At 55.6% G+C, this 24,034-nt stretch overlaps 1 protein-coding gene across 1 annotated transcript; it reads right to left on the reverse strand.

The window, feature by feature from the left end:
• Positions 1 to 7,248: 7,248 nt before the first annotated feature.
• On the reverse strand, positions 7,249 to 20,415 carry SAPCD2 (suppressor APC domain containing 2). The gene is given in 7 exon segments (XM_052681325.1): positions 7,249 to 9,026; positions 9,465 to 9,587; positions 10,141 to 10,242; positions 10,979 to 11,125; positions 14,934 to 15,067; positions 19,699 to 20,361; positions 20,364 to 20,415. Coding segments are annotated over 7 exon segments (1,350 nt in total). The 3' UTR covers positions 7,249 to 8,897.
• Positions 20,416 to 24,034: the final 3,619 nt, after the last annotated feature.

The following is a 24,034-nucleotide window of genomic DNA, read 5'->3' on the forward strand; positions in this document are numbered from 1 at the left end:
GCCTGTGGGCACTCTGAAATCTGCATGAGCCTGACGACTCAGGCACCTGGGCTGCCAAACTGCTGGTGATCTGGTGATGAACCTCTCCTCAGTGCATGCACTGGGCTCCGGCATCGGACCATCAGCACACAGATGTGAAGCTGCTTTGTCTGGGGTTCCATCTGTGGGCAGCAAGACTGCAGATTCATGTTCCTTTGGGATAGGAAGAAATGAAGAGGTGCAACAGAACAAAGCATAAATGAGGATGGCTCCTGCTGAGCCAATTTCTGCAGCACCCTGATGGCCCTAAGCCTGAGCTCTGAGCCCAAAGCTTTTCCTCTCACCAGCAATGTACCCCTGTATCCAAGGCTATAATCTGTTCCTGGCAAGGTTTGTTTGCCTGGAAACAAAAATCAAGCTGGAGCATTCTTGCTTTCTTTTCTAAAACCTTTTCCCAGGGCAGCGCTGGCCCAGAGGCTCACAGAGGGATCCCTGGCTGGGGGAGCAGCATTCTCAGTGCCCAAAGAGCCAGGAAATAGGGCTGACTCTGCAAGGTGGCACTGCCAGCTGCCCCTGGCCACCAGGATGGGGCTGCCCTGCTGGGATGCCAAAATCACAGAACCACAGCACGGTTGTGTTGGAGGGACCTCGCAGCCCCCAGCCCCACCCCTGCTGTGCACTGGCTGCCCTGCAGCTCAGGCTGCCCGGGGCCCATCCATGGCCTTGGGCACCTCCAGGGATGGGCACCCACAGTTCCTAAGCCTCGTGATTCAGGTGCTCTTTATTTCTGCTTATTTGTTTGTAGGGTTTTATTTTGTAAGTCCCAAACAGCCTTTCAGGAATGAAGGCATATTCGTACGGAATAAGGATAAAGAGGAAGAAAACTATGCAAGGCAGAGATATAACTACAGCAAAATGAAGCAGAGAATGCCCCGGCTCCCCGGAGCAGCCCCCCACCCCATGCCCTCTCCTTGCCATGTCCTCCCCGTCCCGCAGGGAAAGCACTGGCCTCGTGGCTCAGTGTAAGTGTGCTGGCATTGTTGTTTCTCACCCTAGCAACAGAGTTTCCTTCCGATAGATGGTTTTTGTCCCTCTGTAGAGGCACACGGCCCCAGGGGAGTGCTTGCAGCCAGCAGGCATGTTTCCAGTCCTTCCCACACCCCAGAACACAAGGAGAAAACCCTCCAAAAGCCGCTTCCTTTGCTGGAGCTGTCGCCCTGGGGCATGTCCCAGTGATGGGGAAAGGAGCTTGTTGTGCAAATGGCATTTTCCCACCCTCTCCCCACCAAGCCGGTCCGTGGCCATCCGGATCCCTGCGTGCAGTCATCCTGCTTTGAGATGTCATCGTTCCTGGCAGCAGAACTCAGGTGCTCAGCAGAACAGCGTTGGTGTAAAGGTGCAGGTGAAGCAGATGAAGACGCTCACAGGACAGCAGGGAGGGCACGGTGAGCTTCCTGGGCACAGGGACGGGAGAGCGAAGCCCCCATTGGGCCATGTGAGTCCTTCTTTCCCCATCTCAGCACCCAGAGCTCGGTGGCTGCCCTGGGCTGTGTGACAGGCAGCTTTGTGCCCAAACCTGCAGGAATCCAGTTCCACACTTGCAGGCTTCTGGGCTCTGGGTGGGAAATCTCCCCAGCTGCTGCTTTGGGCAAGGAATGCTGGAAGTGCACTCTCCTTAAGCCACCGCCTTGGCATCCACCTCCATGCAGCCTCCTGGGCCGCATCTGGGCTCAGCTCCTCCAGCAAACCCAGGGACGTGCGGGGCAATGGCAGCAAGCTTTGTGCAGCTGCTGCAAAACTGCCTATCGCCGAGGTCAGGCTATTGACCTAACCCATACCAGGCCAGGGACAAATCAGCTCTAATCAGCTGATTAAAGCCATTTGTTTCCATATTCACCCCTCCTGGTTGCCCAAGCCGAGACCTTTGGTAGGAGTCCTCCTGCAGAGCTCCTGCCTCCCTGCTCTGCTCTGTGTCTCTTGGGCTTTGTTTCTCAAATGACTCAGAACTCAAAAATGAGAGTTGGATATTCCAAAATCATGACAATTAAATAATAGATTAAAGAGAGAGAGAGAGAGAGAGCTAACGAGCTGCAGAATAGTGTTGCAGTTTTCAGTTCTTGAACATGACAGCGAAACTGGAGGTTTTTTTGTCTTCTGGTGGGAACTGGAGTTTTGAGCAGAACCACGCAATGCCAGCAGCTGCAATTGGAGGAAATAATGGCACTCTGTGAGCCAGTAATTCTGTGCTGCAAAGCAAAAGAGCAAGCAGGGCCCGGTGATGCTCATTAAAAATGGGTTCCTTAGCTGGAGCAGGGGGCAGAGGAATGGGCTGGGAAAAGGTGGTGGGGAATAGCTGCGTCCTGGGATGCTTCCCCAGCTCTGTGCCCAGCCCAGGTCTCCAGGAGCGGCTGGGAGCTGCACCGTTCTGCCCCCACCCTGCACCGCCTGCAGCCGTGTGAGTGCTGGCTAAATGACTCAGCTTCCCTTCCAAACATCCCACTGAGTGCTGCCGTTGGGAAGAGAACCCTAAGGTCCCTGCTTTCAGTTCTGCTGCGGTTGGGTGGGTGGCTGACTGCAGAGGGACTTCCACAAACAGAACCCAAATGCCACAGCCGAGTGGCTGCTGGGTGCTGGCCTGGGCTACCACAGCTACAGGAGCTGAGGCTGAGACTGGTCCAGGCTGCAGCGTGCTGCTGTTTCCTCCTGCTGATCCATGGGGCATGGCAGCATGGCACCAAAAGCTGCAGCTCCTTGTGGTGGTCATGCATAGTAGTGTCTCTGCAGTCACTGGGAGGCACTGGGAAGCTGGTGCTGAGGAGCTCACCTGGAAATCCAGCATTCCGGTGTTTCCTGCCCTTGGAAATGGTGTTAGCTTCCAAATGACATCGTTACAGGTACAGGTCGCACTGCTTTGAAAGCTAACCACTGTGTGCAGGCTGTGCTCGCAGCCTCTGGACTCCTCTTCTCTGGGCACGCCAGCAAACTCCCTTTGGGCTCCTGCAAACCCCCAGCATCAGCATCCCCCTTCAGACTGAGCTCCTTTTACCCCTTGCTGCATTGCTCCTACACATTTACCTCCCTCTTGCACCAGGAGAGGCGGTGACTCTGTCCCTCCCAGGGCTTTCCATGATAGCCCCATATTTCCAGACTGCCCAGCTGTGTGTCCTAGGGACACACCATGAAGGACAGCGGGTTTGCAGCCCCTCCAGCTCCTGCCCCATATGCTGCCTGGGGACGAGCAGGGCATTCACAGTAGGACTGGCATCCCATAGGCTGCACGCACAAGCTCAGGCCCCTTTGATTTCCCCTCCAGCAGCGTATTTTCCACTGCATTTAAAAATGAAATCCAGCAATAGAAGCTGCAGCTAATTTTATGCCTAATTAGTTGTTCCCAGGCTCCTGCAGGATGATGTGTGTCCATCTGCCCAACCTCTCCACGTCTCCTTGGTCCAGTAGCACAGATGCGCTCGTGGGGTTGGGGCGGCACAGGCTGTGCACCCAGCTGGGGCACGGCGACACTGCCATGAGGTGGGGACACAGCAACCCACCCCCAGCATGGAGCTGGGGACTGCTGGGGGGACAGCCAAGCAGGGTGCGGGGCAGGTGGGCTCAGAGTCCTGCAGGGAAGGGGAGGAGAAGAGCCCATGATGAGCACCAGGCTGCAGCATCTGGGGAAACGCATGTGGCTGAATGGCCACCAGCTTCGCCCGTCTTCTGAACCAGATCAAGTTTTGCAATATTCCGTATTCTCGCAGCTCTCCTGGTTACATGAGTCTGGGCTCACACTGAAGCAGAGTGCAGCATTTCCAGCCCCGCTGGCTGCAGGGGGAATCTTGAAGATGGAAATGATGAATACTGAACCCCCCAGAGAAGAAAAAAATCCTTTCCTAAACATATTATTGACAAAGATTTCTTTCTTCTTCCTTCTCCCCCTCCACCCCCCCCCTTTTTTTTCTTCCTTTGGCTGATTTCATGATTTCAGAAGATTTGAGGAGATTTATGGGTTTCTGAGAGTTGGCCATGGCACAGCAGCTGACTCAGCTCAGCAGAGGAAAACGTGCGAAGCGGCTGCGTCGGAAACAGCCCTTGGGGCAGAGAAGCAAAGGGGGACGAGGCACTGCCTCGTGTGCTGGATGCTGCAGAGCAGGGGAAGCCGTGGGGAGGAGGCTACCTCTGCCCCCGGCTCCATGCAAGGACACAGCACTAAGACGCCTCGAGCAAGTCCGGTTTTCTTACCAAGCCACCCACATTAAATATTTAGTGATAAAATCTTGTCACAGAATCACAGAATGGCCAGGGTTGGAAGGGACCCCAAAGATCACGAAGCTCCAACCCCTGCCACAGGCAGGGCCACCAACCTCCACATTTCACAGCAGCCCAGGCTGCCCAGGGAAGCATCCCAAAGCAGTTGATGCTTTCTGTGCAGAGAGATCGTGCTAGAGGTACCAAGACGGAACCAACTCTGCATCTATCACTTAGAAATGGCCTTTCCCTTTGAACTGTCCATAAATACAGAAAGAAAAAGAAAAGCATATTTTAAAATGTTCAAAGTGAACTCAAACCAATACAAAACATTTTGGGCTCAAGAAAACTTTGGTTCTGAGGCAGCGGGGCGGCTTTGTTTAGTCCATAGGAAGAGAAAGCGCATTCCTCTTCCAGTCAGCCCTGCACCGAGCAGGAGCTGCCGTTAGCAGCCCTGTGGAATGCAGTCACTCACAGCTCAGCTCAGCCCTCCGTGGCCGCAGCACTCCCAGGGACACGTGGCACTGCTGCTGTGCACCTCGAGGCCCTGCCAGCACAGCGCTGCTCCTCGACGGCCGCTGCTCCCCCGGGGAGGAAGCGGGGCGGATATCCGCCATGGCAGCTGTGCTTGACGTCATGGGGAGAGTAAAGTCACGGTCCCCATGGAACGCAGCTGTGGAAGAAAGTCGGAATTTTGGGAGCCCCACCTCCACCCCCTCCCCATCGTGCCAGGTCTCCCTGCAGAGGGAGCATCTGTCTTCAATAATCTGTACCTTGGAAGAGGCTCAGACGTGCAGACAGCAATGAGAACATGTGCCAGGTCAGGGCCATGCTGCAGAGACCTGCCGGGAGTGCTGTGCTGACGAACACCTGAGGGCACTGCCACCCCCTGGGAACAAGCTGGGATGGAGCAGCAGAGGCTGCCACGGTCAGCGCAGAGCCAATCTTTCACCACCCAGCAGGCTGCACTGTAACTGTGGGCTCAGCTGGGACGGGGGGAAGGGGAGCACTGAGCACAAGTGGGTTGCTGCTAATGCAGGAGGCAGAGAGGTGATTTGGGGCAGGAGAGAGCGCTTTGCAATGAGACCAGAGAGGTGAACAAGAGCACTGCACTGGGTGTCAGGTCACAGGGCTGAGAAGCACCAGGCACCAAGTGCAGCTGAGAGCAAACACAGGCACTAGCTGCACACCCTGTCTGCCTCCACTCCCTGTCCCATAGGGGACCGACTGACCCAGAACACACTGGCTTCTCCAGGTCCTCAGTTCACATCCCAGCAGTTTGCAGTGGAAAGAGCGCAAGGTGTGAGCAGCCTGACTGCATGCTGGGTACCAGAGCTGCTGCAAACTGCCCAGGGCAGAAAGGAAGCTGGCCAGGCAGAGAGCAACTTCTGCATGACAGGGAGGAAAAGCAAAGGCACAAAACATATGGGCTGGGGTCCCAAGACGCGGCTGTTCCTGCTGGCATTCGGAATAACTGCCTTGCTGAGAGAGCAGCCCTTCTCTAAGGAAATTGCTGGGCACACAGCCCAGCCTCAGGGCTGTGTGAGAAGGGCATGGAACCAGGCAGGAGAAAACAGAAACCTCAAATAGACCTGGGTGACTGGACTCCTCAGACGGCATCATTGGGGACACAGAGGATGAGATCCTGCATTCCCTGGGGCACATTGGGGGCAGATGTGATTCCTGGTTGAGCCCAGGCCCCTCTGGGGCTGCCTCTCGCCCAGTAACAGCCCCAACATCAGACTGCAGTACTGGGGGACCCCCTATGCTGTGTCACGCTGGAGCCAGCAGTTCTGGGACCTGTGATAGATACTTGAAGACTTGAGTGCTTAGGTGGCATGGCACCTTTCCGACCACCTCAGGGTCAGGGCTGAGTGCAGCTCATTGGGCTGGGCACAGCCAAGACCTGTCGTGCTGCAGCTGTGCACAGCAGCCTCCAGCTGTGAGCAGCACCCCCTGGTTGCGCATTCACAGATCTGTGCAAACACAGTGAGACCAGAGCCCAAAGAGAAGGGAAGCACTGCCCACAGCCCTGGCCACGAACCTGGCTCTCGTGGCACCAGACGGCCACGCTCACAGTAATAGGACGGTCAGGGACAGAGATGGGGGTCAGGTCCACGGCAACCCCACCAAGGAGCCCACAGCAACACGGCCAGCCCAGTGCCAGTGGCTCCCAGCCCCACGGAGGCCTTGCTTCCAACAGGAGCTTCCTATTTCCCAGGACTTCCCTGTGCAGAGCGGGCCCAGAGCCAGCGCTGTCTGGACAGGATGTTCCCCTGCAGCCAGGCATGCCCAGCACCAGGGCAGGGGCAGAGCTGCCCTGGCTCCGCACACAGAGGGGCATTGAGCAGAGACAATGATCCTCTCTTTGCTTTGAAAGACCTTTCGGACTTCACATCTTAGTGAAAACTGGGCCATTTATGGCAATTATCACTTCCTCCTTGCCCTGTCTGGAACTTGTGGCTGCCCCACTCACCACTTGAAAGGAGCCGCTGCAAAGATCGCTCTCCCAAGCACAGGAGGGCTTTGGCTCAGATCCTCCTGCGCAGCTCTGTTCCCATACCAGAGAAGATGGAGGCACAGACAGCTCAGCTGCAGAGCACAGAAGTGCAGGTCAGCCCCTGCAGGGTGCAGCAGCATCCGGGCTGTACTGCAGGACAGCACTGCTCAAAAAGAAATAGCATTAAATTTGTGAACAACACCAGTTGTGACCAGCACCACCTGTGCAGGAGCCCTGCAGCACAGCTCCTGGAGGAACAGCCACAGGCTCCAAGGGCTGCAGGGTATGGGTGTTTTGTAATCCCATTGCACAGCAGAGAGGAAAGGCCAGGAGTGTCCCCAGCCCAACAGCACAGAGATGCCCAGATGAGAAAGAAAGGGGCACGGGAACACGACCTGGAGCACAGACACACTGGGCTCCTCAGGGCTGTGCAACCTCTGCTCACCTGCAATCCCTCCAGACCCAACAGGCAGGAACTGCAAGGCTTGAAGCTATTAGATGGACTGATTCAGTCAGAGACAGAAAGATAAATTAAATAGATTAGCCCACTTTATTATCATCCCTAAAGACGGGTTACGAGGAGAGTCACTTTTTGTTAAGCCTCAGGTAAAACAGGCACCGGATACCAGAGGTGGCATCATGACAGGGATGGCAGGCACTGATGCCCAGGGGATAACTAACACCTGCAGATAGGGAATGACTCCCTTGGCCTTGCTCTTCCTCCCTCTCCCTTGCATTCTGCTGATCCCCACTCTGGCAGCAGGTGCAAGAAAAGAACAGGGACTGAACGTCAATCAGTGAGCTTCAGGTCAAAGTCAGTCTCAGAGAGTTGGGTGGGACAAACTGCACTGGGTGGGTAAAAGGATCTTCTCAGGAATGGGCAAGGAGTTGGTCTGCACAGTTCCCAGCCTAACACAGCTGAAGCTGGCACAGCAGGGCAGGCCAGCACTTTTTGCCCAGTTTGGTGCATTGTGCTACAGCACTGTGCCAGGAGTCTGAACATGAAACAATGCTGAAGAGAAAAGCCAGGGCTGTGCTAGGTGGGGACTCGCATCGATCACCTACAAATGTACCATCAGTAACAAGTACCAAGCCACAGAGGAAAATATTGCTCAGGTCAAGCCCCATCACTGAGCTGCATGGAAAGGAGAAGGTATCCCGAGACACACCAGTCTAACATCACCCATGCTTACACCACCACGCAAAGCTGCCATTTCTCCACTAGGAGATGTGCAAAAGAAAGAGACCATCAGCCTCTTCTCCATCACCCACATTCAGTTAAACAAGAAAACGAGTCATAAAGCCCCACTGTGAAATCAGGCTCATGCTGCAAGACAACCTCTCCTTCTAAAGTCATCATGAAAAAATATAGGTCTGGCAGTCATAAAGAAATGTTTGCCAGTTCAGGAAGATGAAGAGAGGTATCTGCCTCCATCGCAAACAGCCTGAAAGAGCAGCTCAGAGGTACAGGTTACCTGATCCAGGTCTATGGCTCATCAACTACAGGAGCCTGCAAATATGTAAACAGCGACTATGGCATCACTACAGCAAACTGGAAAGGGTTGTACCAGGAGGAGCACCAGCTCAGGCATTGCTCTAGCCCAGTCTGCTTCCTCTAGCGGGCAGAACACAGGCAGCAGGGAGGAACTAGCCATGCCCCTATTACAGATTTTCAATCCTGTCGTCTGACAGAAGGACAAGCAGCAGACAGGATGCCCTTCAGGGCAGGCTTGCCTTGGAATGCCAGATGGAACGTTAAAGATGCAGTATCTTTTTCAAAGAGCAGCCAGAATTCAGCCCAGGTCAGGCCTAGGGTACAGCAGCTCTCCCCATTCACACAGTAAGGGCAGCAGCTGCTTCCACCCGACACACTGGGGGTCGGGAGGTGAGGGAGCAGTTCACCTGCAGTTGGTTTTGAACAGGAGCAGCTTGTGAGCAGCACTGCTGGCCATGTCAGCAGCATGGCAGGGAGGGGACTCGAGGCCTGCCCAAGCAGATCAGGGAAGCACAGTCCCCAGCTTCTTCCCACAGTGACACCATGGGCAGTTCCAGGCCTCCACAGGCCTTGAGATGAACACCTGGAGCAATGGACAGAATGGTTTCAGGACAAAAGCCCCAGCCCCACCAACCCCCTGGAGAAGCTCAATATGGGGCCAGGAGTGCTGGGAGACACGTGCTAGATGAAGGTGGAGTCCAGCTGGCTCATTTCGTGATTGCTGCGGGCACGTGCCTCAAAGAGCTGCTTGATCAAAGCAGATTTCTCCTGTTCCAGCTGGGTGATGCGTTCACTCTTGTCAGTCACCTCCTGCATTGGAAAGAGGAGAGAAGTGCTGCTCAGAGCTCTGTGCTGTGCCTGAGGCCTCCGTGACCTGGGGCAGGCCTAGCTGCTCCATGCCCCCTGCAAACCAAAAGCACCACCTGCAGATGTCAGAACGTAAACCCCTGCAGCGAGCCTACCTGGGCATCGTTAGCATCTGCACCCTCTCGTGGTCTTCATCTGTCACAGTCTTTTCCCTACAGCAGGGCCAGTGAGGTTCACATTCATGGTCCCATACCCAGCAAACAGCCCAAGCCCATCACATGAGGGGCACTCAGTTGTGAGAGAGAAGGGCTCGAAGTGCAGCCCGTGGTCCATCTCCAGGATGACCAAAGTTGGCTAAGCTGAAGGATCACTTTCCACAGCCACATACTCTTTCTCCAATGGTTCCCTCTCAGCATTCTCCTCCCCACCATCCCTGCTCACCTTGGTGAGAAGCCGGTTTTGCTCCTTCAGCATGTTGATGGCTTGCTGGGAGACTGCAGAGACTGGGGACACCGCAGGGGCAGTGGGGGTCAGCCTGCTCAGCGCTGAGGTGGAGTTCCCTGGCTGTGGAGAAGATGAAGGGAAAGAATGAGACAACGACCTCCTGGTGGCCCTCCTCAACCTGCCTCTGAGGCCAGGCTTCTGTGGCACAAGGGAACTACTGGGTTGGGAGCTGAGAGAAACCCAGCACAGGATTAAGATCCACCAGCACAGGCCAATGCAGGGTCTCTAGCAAGGTTATTCCAGAGTAGCGTAGACAGAAGTGGAAGCACTCCTTGCAGCATGTCCTGCTCCTGCAAGGAGCCCATGCAGCAGCTGGCATCCAGGACAGTCACCTCTGGGAGGACTGACTCAGCACCTCAGCAGGATGCTTTCCCTGTTTGCATGCAAAGATCTACACCTTCAGGAGGATCTCCTTTAGGTCTCCATATGCCTTGAGCATCCTCCAGCCCAGACAAGTTGTACTTCCCTCTTGACCCATCTTGGCAACGGAGCCAAATCACTTCTCCATAGCCTAGGGAAGCTCTGGCAGCCCATATGCCAGCTTGGCCGCCAGCATGAGGGCAGGCCACTGGCTCACACAAGTGACTGCAAGCCGCTAACTTACTGTTCTCACCTTGCCCACAGCTGCCAAGAGGTCACCCAGGCAGCGGTTCACCTCCTGCAGCTTTGGGATCAGGCATCCCAGTTGGCTCTGGCTGCCATCAGGAAGGAAGTCCTGGAAGATGGGGAGAAAGGGTCCAGGTGTCAGTTCAGTGCCAGCTTCCAGGGCACCACGCTGCCTGATGGGGAGGCTCGGTGCCTGGCCATCCTCCAGCCCTGCCCACACCTCCCAGCACCAGGGCACTCCTCCATTCCCACATCCCAGCCCCACAGCCTCACCAGCACAAAGCCCACACAAGCCATGAGATGCATATGCGTTTAGATGCCACGGGATGCATATTGCCTCACAGCACAGCCAGCATGAGGGCCAAGGCCGTGCTTGCTCTGTCAGGCTGGAATCCTGATCCTGTGTGCAACATGGCAGGACACGAGTAGGCCTGGCTAGCTGTGCTGAGGGCACATGCTGCCACAAAACCCTCTCAGCAGGCCCAGGGGAGAGCCCCATGGCTGGCATGTGTCCAGCAGAACATCCCAGTCAGTAGGGATTTTTTTTTTTTTCCTGAGAAAGCCACTGCCACGAGGCCAGGCCTGATCCCATCCTTGCAATGATGTCTCAGCTCTGCATCAAGTGTGTGGATAAACAGAGAACAGAGGGATATGCTTGCTGCCTCTCCCTCTTTTCTGCCGGGTGGGGCTGCTCCAATTCCCCCCACTCATCTGGGATCCCCAGGCCAAAAGTGCAGGCACACAAAAACAACATAGCAAGGCCAACACCAGGTGAAACAAGATGTCCAGCCCAGTTCTTCTAGCCCCAACCTGATGTGCATCCCCAAAACAAGCCCCAGGCTCACAGTGCTGGTTTTGTTTTTCCCCAGCAGCCTCTGGCGTTCTTGCATGCAGTGGATGTGCTGGTGGTACCACTCCCGGGCACGCTCAACCATCTCCAGACCCTGAAGCAGGAAATCCTTCTCCTGTTCCAGCTCCTTCATATGCTTCAGCTGCAGGACAGAGCACAGACGTTACTCCCTCCTTACCCAGTCCAAACCAAATGGTCAGAGAATCACTGCCTGGTCAGCTCCCATCTGAAGGCCCCTAGGAGCAATGTAACCTAGGCCCCTTTCTGCAGCCCAGGAAGCTGTCTTCTTCACGAGGCACAAAGAAATTTGTTACTGGCAGCTGTGGCAGCCCCTCTTGCCACAAGCAGCTGCAGAGGAGTTGGGTGATGGCCACTGGCTGATCCCGGTTTGGGGTAGGTTCTCCAGTTTGGGAGAGCAACAGCAACAGTCAAAGGGCCATCAGGTCATCTCTATTTTCCTGGGCAGGGAATCAGGCCTGCTCTCCATCAGCTCTCACTACAGAAACAGGTTTCTCTGCTTTGTCATTTATCTGAGCACATGCTAAGAAGAGGGCCTGCAGCCACCCCTGAGGCTGTGAGCTCCATAGGAGCAGCAGCAACTCACACTGCTGTCAGGGAGCAACCAAGTCACCCGCACAGACCAGAAGCCTGGGCAAAACCTACTGCCTACTTACCCAGCCCTTTGCTTTCCCATTTGCTTCACTGCCTGAAGCATCTCTGAGCTGAACAAAGCATGCCTTTCTGCTGACAGGTTCTGCTTAGCCTTCAGGTTTGAGCCGCAGAGCCATCTGCAGAGGTACTAGGTATGTCCCGGTGACAGGGAGAGGCTACAAGAGCACCTGAAGCTCTTGCCCTTAGGCCCAGCTCAGGCTCCCACCAGCACCCCCTCTCCATTGGCCCCTTGGCACTGCACTGCCACCAAGAAGTCACAGAGCTGGCAAGAGGAGTCTGCTCCACATGGAACAGAGCATCCTCAGCACAGCAAACCATCAGCCCTTGCCCAGCAAGTCTGTGCCTCCCCCCAACCTGCTCCTCCAGAGCTGTGCCCCCTGCTCACATCCTTGCAGCTGCTCTGAAGAAAAGAGGCCAAGAGCAGCCCCAGCCCTCCCCTCAGCAAACAGCCACCTGCTCTTTCTGCCACGATGCCACCTGAGCTCCACTGCCCGCGGCACAGACTGGGCACCAGGAGCTCCCCCACAGAGGGCAGGCTGCTCTCCTCGTGCCCAAAGAGATCCAAGCAGTGAGCCTGGAACTTCTGCTGTCTGGAGAGCACCAGAGGGAGACTCAGTTTAGAAGTGACCCCAGGCAGACCCCCCCTCTCCAAGCAGACAAACATTCCATCCAAACATTTGGATGTACCAAACATTCCTTGAGGATGGCAGCACTTCCCTGTCCCCATCTCCACACCAGAAGCCCTGCAGCTGCCACACACCAGCCACCCCATAACACCAGGGCTGTTCTTGCTCCCTCCGCTCCTGGAATTGCTGTTGACAATACAGCAGCAACACACACACAGGCTCAGACAGACAGAGGGGAACATACCCACAGGAAGAACCGCAGAGCCTTGGTACTGCACAGGCTGTTGCTGAGGGGCATGAAGAAGGTGCTGTATGTGGCAAGGACCCCCATCCAGCTCTGGCTGCAGCCTGTGACTGCCTGTCCCATCCTGATCCTATCTGACTTGCTGGTCAGCATAGAGACGGGAGGAAGGAGCAGCAACCTGCTGAGCTGGGGAACATCAGGCAGTTCTGCTGGCTGCATGGACAGATGGCATCTCCCTGGGTGCAGTGGGATGGGATACAGCATCTCGGGCAGGGCCAGGACAGGGAGGTGGAGTGGGCACAGCAGGTTTTGGTTGGTGCTGCCTGTGGTAGAAGGGGAGGGGAGAGTGCCATGCCCCAGGCTGCCCACAAATTAAAGTGCTCAGCCTCTCACAGGCCTCATCCCAACTACCCTAAGGCCATGGAGAAATGGGGCCAATCAATGGACTCATTGAAAAAAACAAAAAAACCACACCATCTGAGCAGACATTAGCTGTCCATCTTAAATCCCTGGGCTGCAGCACAGCCCCCAAACTTCTGCTTTGCTGATCAAGATTAACAGGTCCTACTGTACTCACAGGCTGCTAAATGGACATCAATCTCTTCCACCCCCACCCCTGTGGAAATGGAGCAAATTAGCCTAATTACAGCTGTGTGCCCTGGCTCTGCAGGGCCCAGCATCCTTCCAGCACCAGGGAGGATGGAAGCATATCCAGGCAAGAGCACTGCCCTGCACACAGACTCAGTCCTTGCTAGATTCAAACCTGCTCCAACTGTCTCTGCATACTCAAATGTGGAACTGGCACCCAAATTGTTTGGTTCTAGGGAAGGCTTCTCACCCCCACCGGGTAGTGCCAGGCATCTCATCTCTGAGAGGAGGAACAGAAAGGCAGTGCAGCAATTGGATATAAAGGGGATGGAGGGAAGAAATGTGGGACACCTGACTCCCATATCCTGCATGGCAACTAAGCAGTGTGGTGAAACAAAGGTAAGAGCAACACTTGCCCAAAGTATGTGTGGCAGTCCCAGGAACAAACAGCAGCTTCCAGCGAGACACCCTGGCCATCAAAGCCCTTCCTCACCAGCACCAGGAAGGATGTGGAGCTGGTGGAGCACTGCCACCTCTGCTGCACTCCAGCTTGGAGCTGCACGCACAGACAAGAGCCCTGCCAGAAGAGGGGGTCCCCTCCCCAGGCAGCCATCAAAACCTGAGGAGCAAAGGGATCCCAACCCGGGCAGGCACATCCATAGTTATTGCCTCTTGTCAGCACCTCTCAGCTGAGATGGAAGAACTTGCATTGCTGCAAGCCCAGCAGACCTCTTTGCATGTGTGCATAATCCAACCCTTCCCAGGCAGGTCAGGCCAGGCCAGGCAACACAGTGTGTTGTTTCCCAAAGCCGGCGATGCTGCACAAGGACAGCACATGCAGCCGCCGGCTGGCCCTGACCAGGCAGCGAGTGACACCAGGGCGTGAAAAGGGGAAGTGCAGATGTGAGAGATGCAGTCTTGCCAGCAGCTCCTTAGCCATGAGACAAAGCAAGGGAGGTTGGACGATCATTCATTCTACAGACAAGATCCTGGCTCTCTTCCCAGTCAAATTTTGCTTGAGCTTGTGGGCAATATGCCCAGTCAGCTTCTACATCTCAGCTGGGAGCAGCACAGATCCCTTGGCCTGGGTAACCTGATCTAAGTCTCTCCGCTTAGCAATAGAGAGAGAAGCAGATCTCTTGGTTCCAGGCTTCCCAGCCAAATTCATTTCAGATGTTTGCAAAAAAATCTCTCAGTAGTCATGAGGATCAGTACACTAGAGCCCTGACCTACATCATTTGGCAGAGGTCACAGCACAAGGCCCTTTCCCGTGCTCTGTCCACATTCTGGTGGAAGGGAAGCCTGCAGTGCTGGCTCTGGCTGCTCAGGGTCCTCAGGCTGCAGCACAGCATGCCTCAGCACCACCAGTCACCAGCACAGCGCACACATGACTTTGCTGGAGTGCTTGAAAGGCCCAGAGACCAACCTGCTGAGACCACTGCAGCACTGGGGCCTCCTCCTAACATCACAAGGTAAAATTTTGTCTTTCCCAGCCCAAGCTTTTGCCCACGGAGAATGTGTTTGACTGCACAAGTGCCAACTCCATTGAGTGACCTGGCTCTTGGAAATACGTACCTCCTCCTTCCCCTGCACATTTCTAGAAGCAGAATACCTTGGAAATAACTGCAAGGCCATCATGTACACTAACAAAGCTTTGTAACAGTAACAGCAGGACCTTCCCGACATCCAAAGACCCTACAGCTCTCACTTGCAAAGCAGGTGAGAGAGAGCAATAGGCCCACAGTGCTCATATCAGCAGTGAGGGACCTCTGCAGTGCCCTCACCTGGGGCAGCAGTCCACGACAGGGCTGTTCTCTTACCATGCCAAAGTCCACACCATTGGCAATAGTGTGTCTCCGGTGTTCTGCACGTCCCCTCTGATGTCTCCGAATGTCTCCAGGGCCCACATGGCCACCATCTCCTTGGTTAAGCCCAGCAGACTTAACATCAATACCTGTAACAGAAGAAAGCATAAGGGCTACTTGCAACAGAAACCTTTCCACTGCCCCTCCATGGTGCTGTCTGAATAGCACTCCTGCCAGCTGACCATGCAGGGAGCACCTGAGAAAGCACCAGCCATAGCACCTGCTAAAAGTCTTCATACAGGCAAGACAGACCTCAGTAATACCTCACTTGGTCGTGCCAGGCATGCAAGTTGCCCTCTGTGGTCATCTTCTGAATAAAGGAGGCAGCCTCCAGGCAGTGCTGCTTCAGTCTCAGCACAACCAAACCACCAGCAACACCGCCTGCCCTGGCTCTCTGTGCTCACAGGACCCCTGGCTCCCATTCAGGCAGCACAGGCTCTGCGGGGCACTCATCTCCTCCCAAAGGCAGTCGTTTGGTGATGGGCTCAGCAACACAGGTGCTCCTACAGCCTATTTGCAGCAGCCTGGCAGCACCAGAGAGCGTCAGGGGTCAGCCCCATTCTGGACACATGGCAGCTCTCACAAGGAGCTTGCACTGGAGGCAGCTACAAAGAGCAGACTAGCTCATTACAGAGCAAACACTTTCCTTCCCCACACATATGTGTGTTTGTTGCCCAAGGTTTGCTGTTAACCAGAAGCCCCACGCCTATGGTCTTAACACACAGAAAATCTGGCTCTGGGGTTTCCAAAATTTCATTAAAATCCTAACATCCTATTTATCAAAAAGCTGATCTACTACAAACACACGACACTGGTCCAAATCCACACGTAACCTATTTCTGCAGATTAAGTTCCAGGCTGCCAGGTTTTGAGCAGGATCAGACGCCTCCTGTCAGCACTGGATGACTGTGTGCAGAAGCAGGTATGGGCTGAGCACCTGCCCAAGTCAGCACATCCCCCGTGCCGCACGCCCTGCCAGAAAGGCAGCCCTGCAGCCATGTCCAAGCCAGCTCAGCTCTGTGTTTTTGGACATGCTGTCAGAGCACCACCCTGCTGCTGAGCACCATGGCGCCAAGGCACCCAGGGGTGCAGTCAGCACCCTCTGCTAACATGCCTGGGCAGCAGGCAGGCTGCACTCCCTTCTTGCTCCAGGCCCCTGCCAAGTGTCCAGCAGAGCCTGCCTTGTGCTCATCCTCTCACTCCCGTGGCTCCCTCTGTTCTCTGGTCACAGATTTCTGTTTTCCTGAAGAGATTCTTTGTTATTCCAAACAAGAACCAGAAAACAGTAGCAGGGAGGCAGGCAAGGGAAAGCTTGTGGCAAGGCAGCTGCAGGACACATCTCCCTGGGACTGCTGCCCACATACCCCCCAGGCACCCCCACTCACTGCAATCCTCTCCTCTGACCAGCCAGGCACTGGCTCTGTGTGCAGTGCAGTGTGCAGTGTGCTCTGCAGTGCGGGCAGGCAGGAGTGACAGAAGCACTGAGCAGGGTGTGAGGTCTGTCCGGCTCTCAGCAGGGCACACAGATGCAAAGGGTGCAGGATATGAGGCAGGAGAAGTGAGCTGAGGCTGCAGGAGTCACCTCTCACCAGGAAGATGAGCCCAGCTCATAGGAGGGAGCTGAGAGGCAGCAAGATAGGAGACCTGCACAACTGTGGGGCTGTCTGTGCTGCTAGCATCTATCAGTTCAGCAACAGGAGTAGAAGTGGGCATGCAGCAGCAGCCAGCAACACCCCAGCAGCTGTGCAGCTGTACGCTCACCTCACTTACACCATTACTGTGCTACCTTGGAAAGGTACCACAGTGACGCACAAGAAGTCCTGCTGCTGGTACACCACAGCATCCCACTTCTCTTGCCATCAAGGGCTCCATCACAGACAGGTCGCTGGCATTTCACCTAACACAAAGTCTGATATTACTCACTTATCTCGTTTGCCAAATGTCTTTGGTTTCAGACACCCATATCTACCTGGAACAGTCAAGCCAGCACAACTGGCACAATTGAGCACATGTTCTCCCAAACCTGCAGCACAACCTGAGTGGGAAGTGGAAGGATAGTCTCAAAACCAAGTCACTTCAATAAGCGGAATGCCAAAGCAAAGCCAGGAAGAAACCTGTGGGAAGAGCTGCAGGATGGAAAACATACGTTAAAACTTTTTGTTGTTTGCTGAAGCACCACTATTGAGCCTATGATAAAAGTACAGAGCCCAGATTTGGAGTGAGCCTCTGATAAGAAGGTGTTCCCTGGTCAAAGAGCGGAGCTCCGCACACCTGTGTTATCAATGCAGTGGTAAAACTGAACCCCAACAACCTGGGATCGGCTCCTCTTGGGCACAGGGCCACCTCCCAGTGGGGACCCCTGCTGGGCACACACTCAGCCCTCAGCAGACAGCGACTCTGCAGACACCTGGCAGCCGTTCTGCACACTTGGCAGCAGCCTGGGCAACAAGTGCTGCCTACAAAACCATCCTGCTCCTTCCTGCTGGCGCCAGGCAGCTTCTAGAGCCAGGCCACCCTGGCTGTGCAGGGAGCAGGCAGTGCCCAGGGGCATCACCCTAGACACAGCACTGACCATCCAGCATCTTCATTTCCCCCGCTCCCAGAAGGGACAAAAGCTTTCCATTGGAAACCATGGGGGTAAAGACCCCAAACACTGAGACGCTTGGACACCGCTGCGAGAGGCAAGCTAAGAGCCAGCAGCAGGAAGCTGTCACAGTGACTCTTCTGCTTTCAGCCTCATTTTCCTTCCTTGCCCCAGCAGATGCTGGGGGCTCCCAGGTGCTGTGGCTGTGACCCGGGTCGGGAAGCAGAGGTGGGCAGCACCCGCAAAAAGCCCCCTCTCCCAGAAGCACAGACAGGGAGAACTCCCTCAAAGTCTTTGATGACTACAAGCACTGATCACCACCTCCCCGCTCTTGGACACAGTTCTCCCAAGAGCCACACCAAGCAGCCAGAGCCTTGGAACAGCCTCGAGCTGCAATCTAACCGAGCTGAATTTTACTGGACCCCCAGCAGCTCCTGACCAACAGCATCAGGCACACCTCTCCACAGTCAGCTGAGAGCTGGGTCTTGCTGTGCTGAGGCCTGACTCCTTCCCAGCCAGCTGGAAGGAGCATCCAAAGCTTCTCATGCTAGGAAAGCCCTCAGTGGTACAAAGCATCACTGAGCAGGCATGTGGGATTGGGAACTAAAAGAGAGAAAATAACTGAGTTATAACTGTCAATGAGCTGCTGAATCAACCTGGAATTCAGGCCTGTTGCGAGAAAGCTGCCCTGCTTTTAGGGAAGCTGGCAGCAAGGGCTGCGACCTGCAGCCTCAGGACATCAACAGAACATCTGCCTACAATGCAGTGATCCACAGGAACCAGAAAGTTACGCTCTGCAGTACTCATCTGCTCTGTCTCAGCTACTGGAGAGCTTTCAATATGATGATTATTTAATCAAGGAGGATTTTACTTCTCCCCCCAGGTTTTTCCAGATTTAGGCTCTTAATGCTAAAAAAATATAATGAAATAAAATAAATAATAATACAAAAATCCCAACAAAAAAACTCAGCCTGCTTAATAACATTCCCCTGGGAGAAGCTCCTGTGATTCACCTGGAGGCAAAATGGAAAGCAGAGAACCTTTGGGATATTTAACATTTCTTCTCCACCCTGCAGAAGGGACTGGGAAGGAAAGGGTGGGGAAGGGAAGGCAAACCAGCTCGGGCACCTTTCTGAGGTAAAGGCAGGCATTGTGCTCAAGTGTTGAAACAGCAAAACACCAAGTTCTCACACAGAATTCTGTGTCGGGAGATCTCAAAGCACTGCACAGGGGCAGCCAGGAGTTCCTGTATTCCTTATGGCTTTTCCTTCATACTGGCAGCAAGTCAAGAGGTCAGTGAAGGAGTCTTCCCAGTGGAAGGGGGCAGTGCTGGGTGCAGTGCTCACCCTCCTCTGACTTCGTCAGCCCCAAAATCCCACTGGTCTGTCAAACTGAACCACTGTCGAGCTATCAAGGAACACGCATAGCCAGCCATGCAGCTGGCTGAACGGCTCACCAGAGCCTCCCAACCACTGTGCTAAGGCAAGGAAGGAGGTGGATGCCCTGTGGTGGGTTCTATGCCAGCCTGCAGCCACACAGGACGGACGGCACAGCCTGCTGACAGCTCTGTGAGCCACAGCAGGAGCAGATTGGCACAGCGGACCCGGATCGTGGGGAAGGGCTCGGGGGCGGCGCTGAGTGCTGCTGGGCTCTGGCACCGACTGCAGCACCGCGCCGGCAGCAGCTCACTTCTCCATCGCAGCGCCCAGCAGCTCCTGCTGAGGATCAGATCCACCCCACGGGGAGGTCACCTACCGACTGGGTGCCAGAGGACAACTCCGGACATGTTACTGCAAAGCCCTTAATTCTTCTTGTCACCACTATAAACAGACAAGCACTCACACGACGAGAAATGCAAGGGGAAGAACGAGCCTGGGAAAAGAGCAGGATTTGCAAACAGCGTGATCTCCATTCCGGTTTATCTGGAGCTTGAAACAAAGCCCACGGAAGCCAAAAAAAAAAGCAACGGCGACTCCTCAGAGTTCCACACCAGGCCCGGGGGAAGAATTTGCCGTTGTTTTAAATGCCAAAGGAAGAACAGGTCGGTGCCGCCTGGGAACCGGCCCGCCCACCCGCCCAACCCGCCGCTCCGGCGGCCAGACCGGCGGTCCGTCCGCCCTTCCCCGCCCCGCTCACCTCGGCCGCGCGGCTGCCCCTGGCCCGGCTCCGGCTCGCGGTGTCCGCCGCTCTGCCCGCGCCGCTCCTCGTTGCCATGCGGGCTCGGCAGCTTCTCCAGGCTCCGCGAGGCGCTGACGGCGGGGCCGCGGCCGCGCTCCTTGTCCCGCTCCTTGTCCCGCGGCTCCCCGCGCCCCGGTGCTCTGCCCTTACCCGGGACTCCGCCGTCGGCGCCGGGCAGCGCGGCTCGCAGCCCCAGGACGAAGCGCTCGAAAGTGAGATACCCGCTGGGCGGCGCCGCCCGCCGCAGCCCGTCCAGCACGCCGGAGGGCAACTCGCGGGCCTCCGCGCCCTGCCAGCGGGACTCGATCTCTCGGAGGTGCACGTATCCCCGCCGCCGGTCGTCCAGGATGTCGAAGAGAGTGCGCAGGCTCTGCAGGAAGGCCCTGGGCAGCCCTTCGGTACCGGCGGGGGGCGGCCCGGCGGGGGACGGACGGGAGCCGCGCTCCGGGGCCATCGCAGCCGCCGCCGCGGCCCCGCGAGTTGCCGCCGCCCGGCAGCGCCGCGCCGCCCCGCCCCTCCCCGGCGGCGCGCTCCCATTGGCTGGCGGCGGGCGGCGCTGCGGGCCCATTGGCTGCGGGGGCGACCGCCGGTTTGAGTTTCCGCGCGGCACGAGGCGGCCCGCGCCGGCCCCGCCCCTCCCCGCGCTCCGCGGTGTCCGCGGGGTCCGCGCGCCATCGGCTGCCCCGAGCTGGGAGGGATCGCCGAGCCTAACGCGGCCCCGCGCGGCACCGCGCAGCCCTACGGCCCTGGGAGCTGTGCCGTGCCCAGCCCTATGGGGGGCAGCCGTTTCCCAGCCTCCCCCGGCAGCTCCGTGTCGCTGTCACCAAGGAGCAGAGATTGGCGCTGCCCCTCCCTGTGAGGAGCTGAGGGCCGTGAGGAGGGCAGGCCGACGGGAGGGCTTCCCTCAGCCTCCTCTGGGCCGTACAAACCGAGGGACCGCAGCCGTCGCTCACACGCACCGCCCTCAGACCCTTCCCCATCTTCATAGCCCTCTTCAGGGTGTCTCGAAGTCCTCGCCTGCTTTTCCATGCCCTGGGGCTCCCCCTTCCTGCTCCCACCCCATCCCATGGCTGCTGACTCCATGCTGTGTGGTGTAAGGGCCCTACGGAAGGGTTTGGTGACCTCTGCCTGCAGCCATCCCCAGCAGGAGGGAGTCCCATAAAAAGCAACGCTGGCTTGAGCAGTGCTATTATTTTAACAGGCACAAATCCTCTTTTCTCACAGCACACGCCTTCACCTGCTGCTTCTATTGCTGTAAATCTGCTTATTGCCCAGCAGAACTAGGACTCTGCTACCTGTGCTCAATCTCCATTTTTTTTCTGCTTCTTACAGTGACAGATTCTGACAGGCAGAGCTGTGTGCCTGCTGGGCCTTGCACTGTTCTGGAGCTGAGATGCCCACCCGTCTGAACAGGTGGAGGGATGCACAGCCTTAGCTGGGAGGTTTTCTCAGCTCCCTGCCTGCAGTGTCTGCCTCTTCCACATCAAAGACACTGTAACCTCGTGGGAAGTGAAAGGTGTCTCTTTAGAAGCAGGGAGACCTGAAGACCTGGCATTTCCAGCCAGTCCAGAGCAAATCAGGTTAGTGAACAGGCACAAAATGTCCAGCATGTGAGATGACTCTCGCTGTTAGCTTTGCAAAAGCAGGTGAGAAGTCGTGCTCCACTCCATGTTTCTCAGCTTGGCAGCATCCCCAAAGGAGTGAGAAGTACTGCTTTTTGCAGAGAGGTGCCATGTGCTTGACTTGCCTCATGCCCCAGGGGCACAGTGCTTGCAGCAGGAACTGAGTGTGTGCCCCAGGGGCCGTGGCAATGCAGCAGCACTGACCGCCACCCAGCAGAACCTTGCTGAGAGATGAGGAGCCCAAAGCTACCACAGCTATGGAGAAAGGTGGAGAAAGGTGCTGGTTTGAGAAATGTGGAAGAAAAAACATCTGGATCTTTTCTTTTTAATATGAATCAGCAATGTGAAGAGAGTTTCTGCAATGCGACCTGAAATTTAGTCAGTTACATCTGCATGTTAGCCCTAATAAAACACGTTGCCCTTCTCTGCAAGATCCCTCTGTCAGGCAATGCACTGCAGCAAAGCACAGTTGGAGCACCACTGCCTCTGTTCCCCCCTCCATAGGCACAGTGCTGCCTGGGGCACCCTGGCAGCCTCAGGGGAACACCTGCAGGGACCCCGTCCTCATCCGATGTTTGTGCTGCTGAGAGTCACAGTGAGTGCCCTGCAGCACAGGGATGGGCACAGGAACATGTTTGGGTGCTGTTCTGCTGGCAGCACAAGACAGCAGAGTGCTGTCAGGAGCAAGAGGGGCATCAGTACCTGGGAGAATCCAAAGAGCACTTATTCAGCCTGTATCCAGAAAAGGCGATCAGCGACATTAGCAGGTGCTCATGTTGTGAGGCTGCTTGTGGGACAGACATCTCCTGTGCCATCTGTCAGGGTGGCTCTGAGTTTGTTTGAAAGGAAGAAGGGGTAGAGATTGGGCCCTCGTGGTTTTCTGTCAAGGTGGCCTTTGCTGTTCTCCCATCGCTGCCAGCTTCCCTGCTGAGGGCAGACAGGTCTGCTACCTTCAGCAGCTGTGTCCTGCTGGCTTCTCACTCTATTCTTGCCACTCCTCTTCTGGATGGAGTTTCCCAGCCCTGTGAGGCTGCCAGGTGAACCACCACAGCCTCTGCAGACCATTGCCAGTCCTTTTCCTACCAGCAGCTTGCTGGCTCTGCTCTCCACACCACAGCCAGGCTGTTCACAGCCAGATCTTTAAACCATTTCTTTTCATCAATTTTTTGTGCCTGCTTGCTTGTTTTGCAATCTCTGCCTGGCTTGGCCATGTTGGACCGAAACCATTCACTGCTGTGGAGCATGAATACAGGCAGAAGTCTCTGTTGCATCATTGAAGGTCACACTGCCCAGCTCTGCTAACAGCAGGAGGTGAGGCTGTGTGCCTCCACAGGGCTTTAAGCCTCACACTTTGCAACAAAGTCAAGGTATCAAACTGCTGACCCAAACTGTGGCATTTTGAATTTTGAATTACATTAATGATTCCTGTCCAATTTCTCTGCCTGCCAAGTCTTAGCAGGAAAATACCAGAAAATATTCTTGATACTGAACGTATCTTGGGGTACAGGGCAAATTCCCTCTCCTCCATGTGGAAATTTCTGCTCTGGCAACAGGAAGCTGAGACCTGAACGCTCACTGCAGCCTTGCTATGTTTTCTATATCAAGGTTGCCTCAGGAGACTCGCGGAATGTTCCTGTTTTCCTCCTCACAGTGGCAGGGTGAACAAAGAGAAGCAGATTTGGAAAATTCTTGGAAAGGACTTTGTATGTTCTATGTCTGTTTGGTTGGTTTGATGTTTTTCCCCCCCCCCCTTCTCTCAGCAAATAGTTTATTTTAGGGCCAGCCAAGTTTCTTTTCACTGACAGAGATATCTTTCTTCTATTTTTTATTGAAGTTTTAGTATGAACAACTTAGTTACTCGGTTCTCCTTCCTTCAAGGTACTGGAAAGCACTGTCTGGTGGGGGGAGCTGCCAGCTCCAGCACTGCCACATCCAAAAAATGCCCTGGAACTGCAGGTTGGTTAAAACCGCACCAGGAGCCGCGCTAACAGCAGTCTGGCTCTGGGTCTCTCTGTCGCTGAAATTGCAGAGAATAGCTCCCAGTGTTTCCTAGGCTGTGAGTCCAGCACCCCAGGAGCTCAGAAATGCAGCAGCTGTGCGGCCAGCAGACCTTTTCTTGTGGGAGGGCTGCCTTGTTTGCTCTCCTCAGCTTTCAGATGCCATCCTGCTTCCACCATGCTGCATGCTGGGCCTCTCGAGGACGTGCTGTGTTTGCTTAGGAGGAGGGCAGGCACTTCCCATAACGCTGCTTTTCTTTCCATCTGACCGTTTTTCCCTCTGAACAGGAAGTCTGGTGGCAGGCTGGCGCCTACCGGCTGTCACAAGGGCTGAGAGGGGCTGGGTGGGGGCTGGGGTGGGTGTCTGAGGGGCAGAGGGATCCGTATCCTCATCTGCAGCACGCCTAGGTCAGCAGAACAGGCACTTTATTGGATTGGGAATCGGGGCATGAGCCGGGACCGTGTCCCCAGGTGGTGTCATGTTGGAGTGTGGACATGGAGACAGGCGCCAGGCTAACCAGGCTGTTACCTGGCACTGCTACACTTCAGCAAATGGCAGCCATTCCGTTTAGCAGGCACAGAAGCAGCTGAGGGCATTGTGTAGCAAAAGTCATGCTGCAGATATCAGCTGCCTTGCCCCTTGTTTTGCTCAGGGGACAACCGTAACATTACTTT

This window comes from Tympanuchus pallidicinctus, unplaced genomic scaffold (assembly GCF_026119805.1).
Source record: "Tympanuchus pallidicinctus isolate F22 unplaced genomic scaffold, pur_lepc_1.0 scaffold19, whole genome shotgun sequence".
NCBI lineage: Eukaryota > Metazoa > Chordata > Aves > Galliformes > Phasianidae > Tympanuchus > Tympanuchus pallidicinctus.